We start from the raw sequence: 12,763 nt of genomic DNA on the forward strand, positions 1-12,763 counted from the left end.
CTGCTGTGATAGCCCTGGCTACCAACAGCCTTTTCCAGCCTCCTTCCAGAGGCTCCTCAGCAGCCCAAGGCCATTGTTGCTCCCTCGTCCGATCCTTGGAAACTGCTCAAGGAGTTGCTTTGCTGTAATTCATATCTCTGATGCCCACAAATGCCCAGTGGGCTTCATTTCCAGTTCCTGGGATGCCCTGCCTCACCAACATCATTGCCTCAGCACCAGCAAGGCTGGCCAAGAGCTTTTTATCACTTTTAAAGCAAGTCAGCAAGAAACTTTTAGCAGATTGAACATCCTCAGCTGTAGAATCATTAGAAAAATCTTCTCTGCTCATTGGATTGTACAGCTGGAGGTTTTGCCACATATGACAGTCACAATCACATCAAAACATTACTCAGAGGTTCAGTATCATTTAATCCATCCTGCCTGGGCAATTTCATGCCTTTTTTGTTATTCAACTATGGGTCATGTTATTCATGTTATTCAAGTTTTGGGCCACGTATAAAGGATAAAAAAGGTAGGAGATTTTTTTCTGAAAATCAGATGGATGTGTTTTTAATCTCCCAGGCAGGCAGGCACAGTTCCATGTTCCTTCTCCACAGCTGAGTTTGGCCTGTGTCGAGTTGTGAAGAGGAAAACCCATCTGGTTACTTAGCTGGGATTTTTTTTTCCCTGGAGTAAATCTAATACCTGAGACTTAAAAGTCATGGATGTTCTAGAGACAGTGAACTGAAAGTAGTTGATTACATCTCCCATATGCCAGGTCAGCAGGGAATATTTCATCCAAGCTCCTTTATCTCAAAGTGACAATTCTTCACTTCAAGTGCCCAGAATTCTGGACACCAGTCAGAAGATATTGTTCATTATTGTTCCAGCCAGGACATGGCACATTGGAATTATTCTTTAAGGACTCTCAGGACACCGCCAACCCAACCACCCTTGTCCTTGTGGGGCGATTCCACTGGCCAGATGTTAACTGGGAAAAGACAGGTCCAGGAGATTCCCAAGACACCTGGCTGACAAATTCTTGGCAGAGGATCTTGGGGAGCTAATGCAGAGAACAGGACCAGGACTTATTCCTAGTTTCCCCACATCAGTAATAGGCTTTATCTCACATAGCTTCCCACTCAAAAGCTACATGAGCTTGGACAAACGTGGAGCCTTATGGAAAGGTGCCCTCTGTGCTTTGCTACTTGTTCCCAGAGAGGCTCTTGTGGGTGAGATGGTGATTGGTGGCTGTCTGGGCCACACTGACTATGAAAACACTGATTTTCAAATCTCTGGTACTGCTGGAACCCACCTGGGTCCTGAGGTGGCTCACTGAGTACTGCTGACAAATCAGCATCTTTTATTGGCGTGTCCTGCAGGAAAGGTGTTTGTTGCTTTGAGTCTCTGTGCAGTAATGAGGGACAATGACGATTCTCCAGAGCACTTTGCAAATATAAAAAAATGTATTGACAACTGAACTACCCCAAGTGAACTGATTTGAATTAGAGTCTGGCAGCATGCACTAATCACCCAGCTGCAGCTCCATGCAGGAGCACCAGAGCAGGGTGCACAGAGCCTGCAGAGTCCGCCTGGGGCTGGAGGGCTGCCTGTGGACACGCTGCAGGTCACCGAGGGTCCGGGCTGCCAGCTGGGTCTGTGAGGAACAGGGAGAGCAGCAGGGGCTGCCCGGGGCAGGGCTCTGTGTCCCTGCAGCTGCTGGCACCTGCTCATCTGAGGTAGAAGGAGTTGCTGCCTTTGCCTCCTCCTGGAGGGGTTCCTGCAAGAGCTCCGGGTAGCTGGGGTTGATCCAGACCGTCCGGATTGTGATGCATCGCCAGTTTTCACGCGGCAATGTTTTGTTGCTGTTATTTTCCCCTTGGGACGGCTTCGGGATTCTGCTGACTTCCCCTTGGGAAAGCTCTCGTTCCATGTGGTTTTCCCCTCGGCACGGCTCAAGGGGATGGCAGACTTCCCTCTCTTCCTCCTCCCCGGGCTCTGGTGCTTCCAGCACTGACCCAGGCCCGCTGAGGGTCTGGGCTGCCCCCTGGGCAGATGAGGGGCCTGGGGAAGAGCAGGAGCTCTGCAGGGGTGGGACACAGCTCTGTGTCCCTGCTGAAGACACCTGCTCACCCAGGGCTGCTGCCTCTGCTGCCTCTTGTGCCTCAGGAGGAGCATTTGGGCAGCGCTTCTCATCCTTTGGCTGCCTGTGGTCCACCTGTGGCTGCTTGAAGTCCATCTGTGGCACAGAGGAGGCGTGGGGTGGAGGGGGCTGTCTTGGCACAGCCCCAGCCCAGCCTTGTGCCATCACCAGCCTCTCTGTCCTGCCCTGTTGCTCATCCTTTGCCTCTTCAGGTGCAGCAGCCCTTGGGCGGGCAAGGATTTGGGATTCACCTTCTCCCCGTTGGGTGTCTCTGTCATGCTTTCCTGCAGAGGTTCTCAGGCAGCTGCTGCCTCCTGAGAAAGGTGCTCTGGGGCAGTGGCACCCCAGGCCTCTGTGCCCCAAAAACCCCCCAGAGGTCACAGTGGCCTCTGGGCACAGGGCACAGCCCCTGTGTCACAAAGAGCCCCCGGACACTCCTCAAAGGGACACAAAGGACACTCTGTCACAAAGGGCCACCCCAGCACCCCCAGCAACCACAGAACCACCCAGGACCGGCTGTGCCCAGCACAGGAGAGCCCCTGCTCTCCCATCTGAGCCCCTGGCTGGTCTAATCCCACCCCTCCCACGCAGCCCCTCACTCTGGACTCCTGGATCCCTCTGGATCCCTCTGGATCAGGACTGACTTGGCCTTGGGCCTTTATTTCTCTCCAAGCCTTGATGGGGGCAGCTCACATTGGGAATAATTTCTACAGGTGTTCTGTGTTTTAACTCAGCTCTCCTACTCAGCTGCCTAAAAGTGGTACAGTCACCAAGTGCCTAATGTGAGCTCTTGAGGCTTATTTCAGTCATCCAGTTTGGGAACATTCTGGTTCAAAAGGGGAAAATAAGCTTTGTTAGGTCAATGAATGCTTAGAAAACTCAAACTTTTATTAATTAAATAATACTCAAGAGTTCCAAACTGAATATTCAGTAAATGAGACAGAAAAAAAGCCTGATGCTTTTCTAGTCTAATTTAAGAGAAATAGATAAGATTAAACCAATGTGAGAGAGAGAATCCAGATGTTGCTGTTACTCTGTGGTGGATGACTGCTTTCCCCAAGAAAAATTCAGTGGAGAAATTCACGCCCTAAGGCCGGTATTTATTGCTTGAGGAGTAAGTGAGGTATTTCATGGATATCATTATTTACAGGATCAATGTTGCTGTTTAGCCAGATGGCCGGCCAAGCACAGACAAATACTGTCTGCTATAATTTGTTTATTTGTCTATTGATCCATCTCTGCACCCATTTTGCTGATCAAACAGATGGATAGGGCAGGATCAGGAACAACTTATTCCTAGTTTTCCCAAATCAGTAATAGGCTTCATCTCACATAACTTCCCACTCAAAAGCTACACGAGTTTGGACAAACCTGGAGCCTTATGGAATGAGCAAAATGGATTCACCCCATCTATTTTAGGCAGAACCCCTCACCTCCTGTGGCTGCCCACCCCAGACAAAAGCAACCCACATCTCCTCCTACCTACAAGTCTCTCAACACCAGAGAACTATAATAACACTTTAGCAAAGTGTTGCATTGCTTAGAGCAGAAAATGTGATTCTAGGAGGGATGTGTAGAAGTGGAAAGGATGGATAAAAGATTTTCCTGAATTCAGAATATTCAATGGAGGACGCAGAGAGGTTTTTTTCAGATCTACTCAAGTATACAGAGTACCTCATGTTGGCCCAAGCTGTTGCTTACTTGCTAGGAAAACGTGATCTAGTAAAAGGCTTCCACTGATCAGAGGGTGACAACCCACTGTGAGGGCTCCTCACCTCCACACCAAGCAGGAACAGCTCCAGTGAAGTGGGTGGAGCTGATGAACCAGAAATCACTGTCAGCTGCAGATGGATTCACAGATGGAGAAGAAAGATGTTTTGAAAGATTGAGTGAAATGCAGCTTTAAAAATCAAGGTGTTTCACAGAAAGATCCCTGATGGGACTACATTCACTGGGCTTGTTGTGTGCAGAGGTGTGATCAGGGGGAGGATTTGGAGATTAATGTGCTGAAAAATTCCATGGAACTGGTGTGGGAGTGGGGGATGCTTTCTGGGAACCAGCCAGGTCACTGCAGAAACACAACAGGTGATTTTTGGAGAGTGAGATGAAGCCAAAACACTCAATTTTGTGTTGTTTATCTCCTCATCACAGGGATGGTGACAGTGGCTGTGCTGGGGATGGAGCTGTTTGCCAGTCACCCCCTATATCCAGTATCAGCCCTGTCATTGCCGTCATCACCCACAAAGATCTCATTTAACACACTCGGGTGCCAGCAGCCAGGTTGCTAAAGAGAATTTCTGGCTGTTTGTTTTTCAATACAGTTCCAAGAAGACAAAAGAGACGAGCCTCTCAGTTTTCACCTGGCAATAGTAGTTGTCAGCCCTGCTGATAAACAGATGGTTTGAAACCATCCTGTTTTTCTGGAAATATGCAATACGTGGGGAGGTCAGTCCAAACAGTCAAGGCAAAACACACAAGGAACCTTTGGTGTCTTGAGGATGATCACTTGGGGCATCTCTGATACAGCTCCAAGCCCTGAGGGTGGGCTGGTCCAATTGGCACAGCTTGGGAAGCTCACCAAAGAGAGGAAGCCTCCCTGGGTCTCACAGGGTGCTCCCCAGGCTGACATGGGGCAGAGGAGGGGCTGTATCTATAGCTATGATTAATGTTTTCATCTAGGATTTGTTAGATTGATTTAGAAAAAGCTGGGCTATGTATTGAGGGGGTGGCTGGAAATATTTCTCTTCTCCCTTTTCTTCCCTCTTTTCTCCCAGGCAAATTGTGGGCCGAGTTTCTCTTCCCTCCAGTCACAAAGGGAGTTGGCATCAGGCTTGGGTGAGCTGTGATTTGGTGTCATCTCAAAAGAAAGCACCACTGAGTCCAGCAGAGAAGCTCATTTAGCAAAGCCTGTCAGCTTGAACAGACTCATTGGCCTCAGTTGGTTTTAGGCTGCATCTAAAGTCAGACAGACAAAGCATTGCTTTAAAGTGACTAAGAGGAATTTTACTAAAGCCACTGTAATAATTAATCTTGTAATGGACAAGTCATGCAAATTAGGTGAATGTAGGCAGGCTGGGAACCCTCTGCCCAGGCCTGAGGCACTTCAGACACCTTTGTGCCACTCTGGGTTCCTGTTACAGTGGAGAAATGTGGGTCCTAACCCATGGTGCATCCCCTGCTCTGAGGGCCACCTCCTCCTCTGCAGTCCACTCCAACGTGGAGGAAGCACAGCCACAATCAGCCACTTAAAACCTCACCTTTCAAATACTTCTTGTCCTGCACAGGTAAATCCAATCAAAATCATATTTTGTCACACACAGGTGTATGATGAGTGGTGCTTTGCTGTGGTCTCCTACAGGACCTGGGCTTGTTTCACTCTAAACCTGTCAATAACCCCAGTGAATTTAAGCACTGCAAATATTTCAGTTTGAGGGTAAATGTGCCTGGGTGTTTGAGTGGAGTGTGACAGCAGAGAGCTAACACTCCTCTGTGGCACCCACTGAAGTGGCATAACCAAGCAGAAACCCCACTGAGCTGAAAAATGCCCTTTGCTCAGGAAAAGCAGGCTCCTGCCTGTGCTTACAATGTCTTGTGATGGGACATCTCCCAGAGAGATGGGAGCACCTCCAGTGGTTCCTCTGGAACCCACTGCAAGTCTGATTCAAAGCTCACTCAAGGTAAAAGTGCCATTTATTTTCTGTGGAATTTTAAATCTCTTTTCCCATTAAATGCTGTCAGCTTTTAGAGCAGGACAGCTGGGATATGAACTATTTTAGCTGAAGTTTCTGGACTTTCCCATTTCATGTCCATTTTAGGGATGAAGTTAAACCAGGTTCTTCACAGAATCACAGAACAAGCTGACTTGGAAGGGACCCACAGGGATCATCCAGTCCAGCTCCTGGCCCTGCACAGCACCATCCCCAGGAGTCACCCTGTGCCCGAGAGCATTGTCCAAACACTGCTTGAGCTCTGCCAGGCTGGTGCTGTGCCCACTGCCCTGGGGAGCCTGTTCAGTGCCCAGCCACCCTCTGGGGGAAGAACCCTTTCCTGATAGCCAACACAAACCTCCCCTGACACAGCTTCAGGCCATTCCCTGGGTCCTGTCTCTGTCACCACAGAGCAGAGATCAGTGTCTGTCCCTCTTCTTCCCCTCACAAAGAAATTGTTTCACAATTCAGCACAGTGAGAATACCCCCACCAAGATGTTCACTGCTTGTTGTAAGGTGCTGTTGTTCTGACAATCACTTTTGCTTTCTTTTTCTTTGTACTTTTTATTGGTTTTAGGTTTGGTGGTTTTTGTTTTTTTTTTTTTTTTTTTTGTTTTGTTTTTTTTTTTTGTTTTTGTTTTTGTTTTTTCACCTTCAGGGAATACTTTAACAGCAATTTCACAGGAATTCAGTTTTGGTTTTGTTTGCAATAATTGTTGTCACTGGAGTGAAAAAGGAATCCACAGGAACAATTACTGGTCATGAGAGAGTGAATAAATGAATTCATTATCTTCAGCTTTGCTATTATTTTCATGCATATAATGATGGCACAGGCTGGTGCACTGACTACAGTGTGTTTAGGGGAGGGAAAAAAATTCTCTAAAAGCCTGTGGGAGATAATTAGTTTGAACCTCCCTCCGAAAACTGTGTATTTTTCTTTTGTGGCAACCTCAGTGCCAAGACCTGAGGATGAACAGGTTCCTGTGGATGACACCAGCAGAGACAGAAATCAGATTGCCTTGGGAACAGAGGAAGAATATTCTTCCCTGACCTTCACATGGGCTGAAGCAACTGTGCTCACTCCTTCACCTTCCAATCATTTGCCTCTCTGCCACGAGCTGCTAAAATAGGGCAGAGATACAGCCAGTCTCTGTGGCAGTTTGGCATCTAAAATTAGCTCCTGCAACAGAAAACACCTCGAGTTTGGCCTAATTAAGTTCTGTTGATGTTATTGCTATTTCTTCACTATTTCAGTAGGAGGAGGTGGGTGGCTGCTTGTGTGTTCCAGGACCATCAAACATCAACAACCACGGTGACAACACAAATGCTACATGCTATACCCAGGGAAAGTGCAGGAAAGTCACTGCCAGCACTGAAATTATCAGAATAAAGGCAAAAATAATATCCTGTGGTCACTTTGCTTTCCTGCCTCCAGCATAGCTGTTTGTGTCCCACATCAACTTCTTCTCCACAGCTTTTTGCTGTGGTTTCCAAGGGTCAGGGTGGTCCTGCACAGGAATTTCTTCATACTGAACAAACTGCAGAGCCTTTTTGTGCCCAAAACCAGAGGATTTGAGAAAAACATTATTTTTCTTTTTTTCTCAAGAAAGGTGTGTCCTACAGCACCCTGCACTTCCTGAGGTCAGAACCTTGGTTTTGCTTAGTTGTCTTTGTATTTTGTTTCTTAGTTAGACCTGCAAAAGTTGTTCTTCAGCCGAGGCTGTTCGGGAGGGAGCAGTCAAACAGTGAAGCAGTTGTGACATCTAGTGGTGTTTGTGGCTGTTACAATGCACGGAAAAATCAGGGAATCGTGGAATGGTTTGGGTTGGAAGGGACCTTAAAGACCACCTTGTTCTAACCCCTGCCATGGGCAGCAACTCCTCCCAATAGACCAGGCTGGTCAGAGCCTCATCCTTGAACAATTCCAGGGATGGGGTAGCCACAGCTTCTCTGGCCAATGAAAAATATACACTGAATAATAATAAAAATGAAAAATAGGTATACTTATTGAAAACTGATTTTGTGCTTTAAAGGATAAACAGCCAGAGGGATCTCACAAAGGACACCAGGTCTCAAGTGCTGCCATTGCAGTGCCTTCACCACTGCTGCTCCAACTTTAACTGCAAGGATGTGAAATGAGGATTAGCCCCTGTGGATTTAGTTTAGACATTTGTATACATTTTGTAGACATTCAAGAACTAATCCTGAAGCAAAGGATTTCAGTAGAACATTAACTTGGTCCTGCAGAACTTTGCACACTGACATTGCTATGTCAGCAAGATTTCTGCGATTTCTGCAAAATTAAAAACCTCAAATAAAACTCTTCCCTTTAGAAAGAATCTGGGTTCTTTTAATGTTGTCAGTTACTTATGCAAGGACAAAGCTGGCTTCAGTGTAACAACAAATTTGAGTGAAATTCTTTTTGTCTTTAGGTGCAAGACAAATACTGCCATGGAATAAACCTATATTCATATTTTATTCTGGGGCTGTTAAGCCTCCAGAGAAATGGTGGACTCTAGAGAACTTCTATTCTTCATCAATCCCACAGTGCCTGAAAAGAAAAGCAAATTTAGTGCAGAAAAATTCCAACAGATGTGTTTGTGAAGCTGCTGTGGCCAGCTCTGGGATTTCCAGACTGCACGTGACCTGTCTGACCACTGAAAATGAGCTGATGGCATCCAATAAAAGGGAGTAAAAATGTGTAATTTGTCAGCTCAGCACTTCTTAAGGCATTGATGTATATCCAGATTGGGCAGGGCTCTGAGAAACTTAGTCTAGTGCAAGATGTCCCTGCTCATGACAGGGAATTGGCCTAGGAGACCTTTAAATGTTCCTTCCAACCCAAAGCACTTTTTGGCTTGATGATGCAGAATTAAATAAGAATTGCAACGGAACTTTTGTGGTTTTGTATGTGTGACTCTAGGAGAGCTGGGTGAAAATCACTGGAACTAAGGGAGGGAGGGAGCTAACTGGTGGAGGGAGAAGCCACCAGCTCCTGCTCCAGGACCACAGAGCCCTGCCCTGCCCAGCCCAGCTGTCCTGCAGTGGCCTGACCAATCTTCCTATGAAGTAGGAATGATAATGACGGAGGAACAGGGCAAAAGGGAAAGAGCTGGATTTACTGCTCTCCCTGGTGAAGGTGAACACACTGTTCCATGTGTTTGTGACATCTGGGGACACCAGACCAGACCAGACCTGATCTGTTGTAGGCTGTGCTACATTTAGCCAGGTTGAGACCTTGCTCTTGGCTGTGGATTTTGGGTGCTCCCAGTCCTTACCACTCTCTTATTTTCTGATGCTGATGTTCAGAATTACAGCTTTCTTAAACCCCACAGGGGTAAAAAAAAAAATCATTGCTCCATGACTAATTATGGAGAGACACATGAACCACAGCATTTCAGGGAGCTGAGGTCAAAAGGAAAGTGCCTTTTTCCACTGCTGCAGTTCTGGCCCTTAGATGTCAGGGTTTTATCAGCTTTCAGCTTAACTCCTGCTGAGATGCACCCCACAATCCTGAAACCTTAAAAACCACCGTGGCCTCCAGCAAAGAAAACTTGAGTTTATTTATCACACAGGGATTCATTGGTATTCAGTGGAGTCTTTTTCAGGGCAAAGAATTAGGGGTGGAATGAAATGGTCCCCTTCCAACTCAAACCATTCTACGATTCTATGAAAGAATTAAGAGCCAAACTCAATTCCTGACAAGCCATGGCCAGAGGCTTTTCTGGCATAAGCATTTCAAGGAACTTACATCCCATTTTGGTCCTGCTTCTTCTTGTGTGGCAGAGGCTTTGCAGGATCCTGTATCCTGCTCCAACACCAGGAAAACCCCATGCAGGATCTCTGAGAACAGAATTTGTCCCAATCTGCTGTTTTCCCTTTGTGAAGCCCTCCCATCTTCAGGTCTGCTCCACTCCTCGTGGCCAGCAGTGCAAGCTGATGATCTGGAAGTGCAGGTCTGCAGGACGTGACCTTTCCCAGCACTGTGGGGCAGCCCCAGGTGTGACACCCGTGTTTTTAATAAACCAGATCGCCGTGCTTGGCTGCCCCGTCTCCAGGAGGGAGAAAGGCAGCGGGAGGTGTATGGCTGCAGCCCAGTGAACTGCTACAAAAACCCATCAAATGTCAAGCTTTTCTCTAAGACCTGGAGCTGCTGAAGCATTTCTGGCAAAATTTACTGAATAAAACGAGTAAGCTCTGATAAGCCCCTGATATGTGACAGAGCCAGACTTGCTTCAAATCACAGAGCAAAGGAAAAAAACACTATTTGGATGAAGATCACCACAGACCTTTGGCAGCATCTTCCTTCCAGGAGAAATCCAAGCCATGATGGACCTGAAAGGATCATTTTGGGGCTGGCAGGCTGCAGGTGTCCATGCTTGGGACTTCCCACTGAATGTTGTGACCACAGTTGGTGCCAAGCTGAAATCTGATCTCCTGTTTGTGAAGCACTGTAGAAATGTCAGCCTCTTTAAAATACCAAGCCACAGTTAGGGGACGAGGGGTAGTGTTTGTGTGCTTCTTTATTTTCATTTGGCATTAATAATACTGAGCCCCCCAAAGTAACTATAGTACTAGTACCACAAAAGTTTCCAGGATTTTTTTCAGAAGCAAAATATAGAATGTGTTTGCTGAAAGCATAATGGAGATTGCACAGAAAAAGAGCAAGCTGGATGATCCTTTTCTTGCTCCACCTACACCCTCCCTGCCATAACTCTCCACTGGTCCTTATCTCTGCTCTCTGGAGTTACAGAAATCCCAGCAAAGTTAATTTCTAACTAATTCCTTAGCAGATGCTCTCAGCCATAGCTCTGTTACTGAAAACTACAGGTTGCAGGTTAAAAATAAAGCAGGTTAAAGCACAAGTGTGGCTAATCCCTCCAGAGGGAATCCTCAGCTCTGAATTTCTCTGTGCTCTTTTCAAAGGAAAGGAGAGCAGTGGTCCACCTCCTCCCAGTCACTTTCCTCGGGCTTAGATGCTGGGATTATTTTTACTTATAACCTATAAATCAAAGTATAGAAACCCACAAACCTGTCTGTTTTTAGAAGGGTCAGCTCCCCTTATCTGCTGGAAGCTGGATAGATGTGAGGCCAGGGTTTAGCTTCACACTGGGGTTCCTGCCTTGATTCCAGGGAGGCGGTGGGGAACGACCAATTTGTTTGCACATCCTTCAGTTCCAGTGATAGAAGGTGATGATGCCACTACAGCTAACAAGACTCATGAGGATTTCAAGCTGCTGGGTTGTTTTATTGAGGGTAAGATCAGACATCAGCTCAGATCAGACATCAGACAGCAATCAGACATCAGCTGATGCCAGAAATGTAGGTCCAGAATCATCACTGAGGTGAGTAAGGGCTAAACCAGCTCAAGCATTTGTCCTTGGTTTAGCAATTCCCTAAATACAAGTTTTCCCTCCAAGGATGGCCTTCCTGCTGAACCCTCCCTACTGGAACCTGCATGTGTCCATGGGTGTCTTTTAGCTCTGGCCAGCACAAGGAGACAAACCTGCTTCAGGTTCTGAATGGGAAAACAGGGGTATATTTGATATACTGTTCAATACCTGCCCACAAAGTCCATTTTGGGGCTGTACCAGCTGTGAAGTTTGTACAAATGCCAGGCTGAACACAACCTGAAGTTTTTTAATAAGTCTGAGTTTATTGTATGGATCAAGTGTGTGACTCCTGCCACACAGTTACAGATTGGCTTGGGTTGGAAGGGACATTAAAAACCACCTCAGTCCAACCCTCTGCCATAGGCAGGGACACCTCCCACCAGACCAGGCTACTCAGAGCCCCATCAAGTCTGGTCTCAAACACCAGCAGGGACAGGGAATTCACAGCTTTTTCTGGGCAACAAGATTATCCCGAAGGATTTCTGCCTGGTGGGAAGCTCACCACAATGTTTGTGGCATAAGGGGCTGCCATCCTAGGACAGTGAGCAGTCCTTTGGCCACTAGAACTGGGTCTGACCTGAGCTTTGTGAGGCAGCCCCTGTCACTGCTACCTGAGTCTTGACAATTGCTGCATTGTTTCTCCCTGGGCTGAATGGTTTCTTTCTAGGCAGTTGAATAAATCAGCAAAATTAATGTTGGTGGGACAGAGTGTTCTCTGACAGGAACCAAACCATTGCATTAAAAATTTTGAAAATAAGTTTATTTTTCCTCAGTTTCATGTATGTCTGGCCAATTAGATATTGTACAGCTTGTTTCTATACCCTGAAACTTCAACAATTAGAGTATGATGCCTTGCATTGATGTTAATTACAGAATCAAAGACTCTATACACAATAGGTTTTGAATGTAAAGGACTGAAGAAATGTTTCTGTTACTGAGGTTTTAAAAAAACCAAGCCATCAAATCAACAACCCCTACCCTCATCTTACATGAGCCTATTAAAAACACTAAAGAAGTGAAATGTTTGTGTGTATGCAATGACAATACATTGGCATCTAACTCAAATTCTATAATCTCCACAAGAGTCTTAGTGAAAGCCTCAAGGAAAAGTTGATTTGGAAATGGATCCAGGTATAAATCTTTTAGTAGTGAGGAGGTTCCTTATAAAATCTGTGTGTGTGTGTCCTCCTAAGGGACACTCCTCGTGAGAAGCTTAACATTTGGATGCTCCATTCATTACAGCCTCCTTCTGGCCTCAGTTTTAGGGACATAATTAATTAATAAATCAGGAAGAAATCAGAGTAGAACTTTGCTTGTTTATTTTTGTTCCGAAGCAATACTTTCTCTCTTCTCGACCACTCCCACAGCCCTCCCCACCCCATCTATGCCCATAAATACACAATTATTTGTACTGTTTGTATTTACAGGACTGTTTCTGGAGGCAGCTGATGGCATGGGTCGAATCAGGTAATGGACTGTGGTTCCTCCCAACCTGACCCATCCTGGGATTCTGTGAGGTGACGGAGTCACAGAATCACAGA

At 46.4% G+C, this 12,763-nt stretch overlaps 1 protein-coding gene and 1 long non-coding RNA gene across 4 annotated transcripts; one reads left to right on the forward strand and one right to left on the reverse strand.

Moving 5' to 3' along the window:
- Positions 1-1,426: 1,426 nt before the first annotated feature.
- Positions 1,427-2,531, reverse strand: LOC128806262 (uncharacterized). The gene is made up of 2 exons (XM_053975689.1): positions 2,374-2,531; positions 1,427-2,218 (listed from the first exon to the last, which is right to left on the reverse strand). The coding sequence occupies exons 1-2, from the start codon at positions 2,398-2,400 to the stop codon at positions 1,505-1,507; spliced, it is 741 nt and encodes a 246-aa protein (XP_053831664.1). The 5' UTR covers positions 2,401-2,531; the 3' UTR covers positions 1,427-1,504.
- A 92-nt stretch (positions 2,532-2,623) lies between these two features.
- LOC128806263 (uncharacterized) lies at positions 2,624-7,233 on the forward strand. Of its 3 annotated transcripts, none has more exons than XR_008436748.1 (4): positions 2,624-3,236; positions 4,897-4,957; positions 5,263-5,406; positions 6,784-7,233. It is a non-coding gene; the product is annotated as an uncharacterized LOC128806263 (long non-coding RNA). The 3 variants fall into 3 exon arrangements; XR_008436747.1 differs by having other exon boundaries at positions 7,084-7,233; XR_008436749.1 differs by having other exon boundaries at positions 2,624-2,904; positions 7,084-7,233.
- The last annotated feature ends 5,530 nt before the right edge of the window (positions 7,234-12,763 follow it).

Source organism: Vidua macroura, chromosome 4 (assembly GCF_024509145.1).
Source record: "Vidua macroura isolate BioBank_ID:100142 chromosome 4, ASM2450914v1, whole genome shotgun sequence".
Classification (NCBI taxonomy): Eukaryota; Metazoa; Chordata; class Aves; order Passeriformes; family Viduidae; genus Vidua; species Vidua macroura.

Coding starts and splice junctions, on each gene's coding strand:
- LOC128806262 (XM_053975689.1), bottom strand. CDS start 2,400: ATGACAGAGACACCCAACGGGGAGAAG. Junction 2,219..2,373: donor AGACACCCAACGGGGAGAAG/GTGAATCCCAAA, acceptor TCTGTGCCACAG/ATGGACTTCAAGCAGCCACA.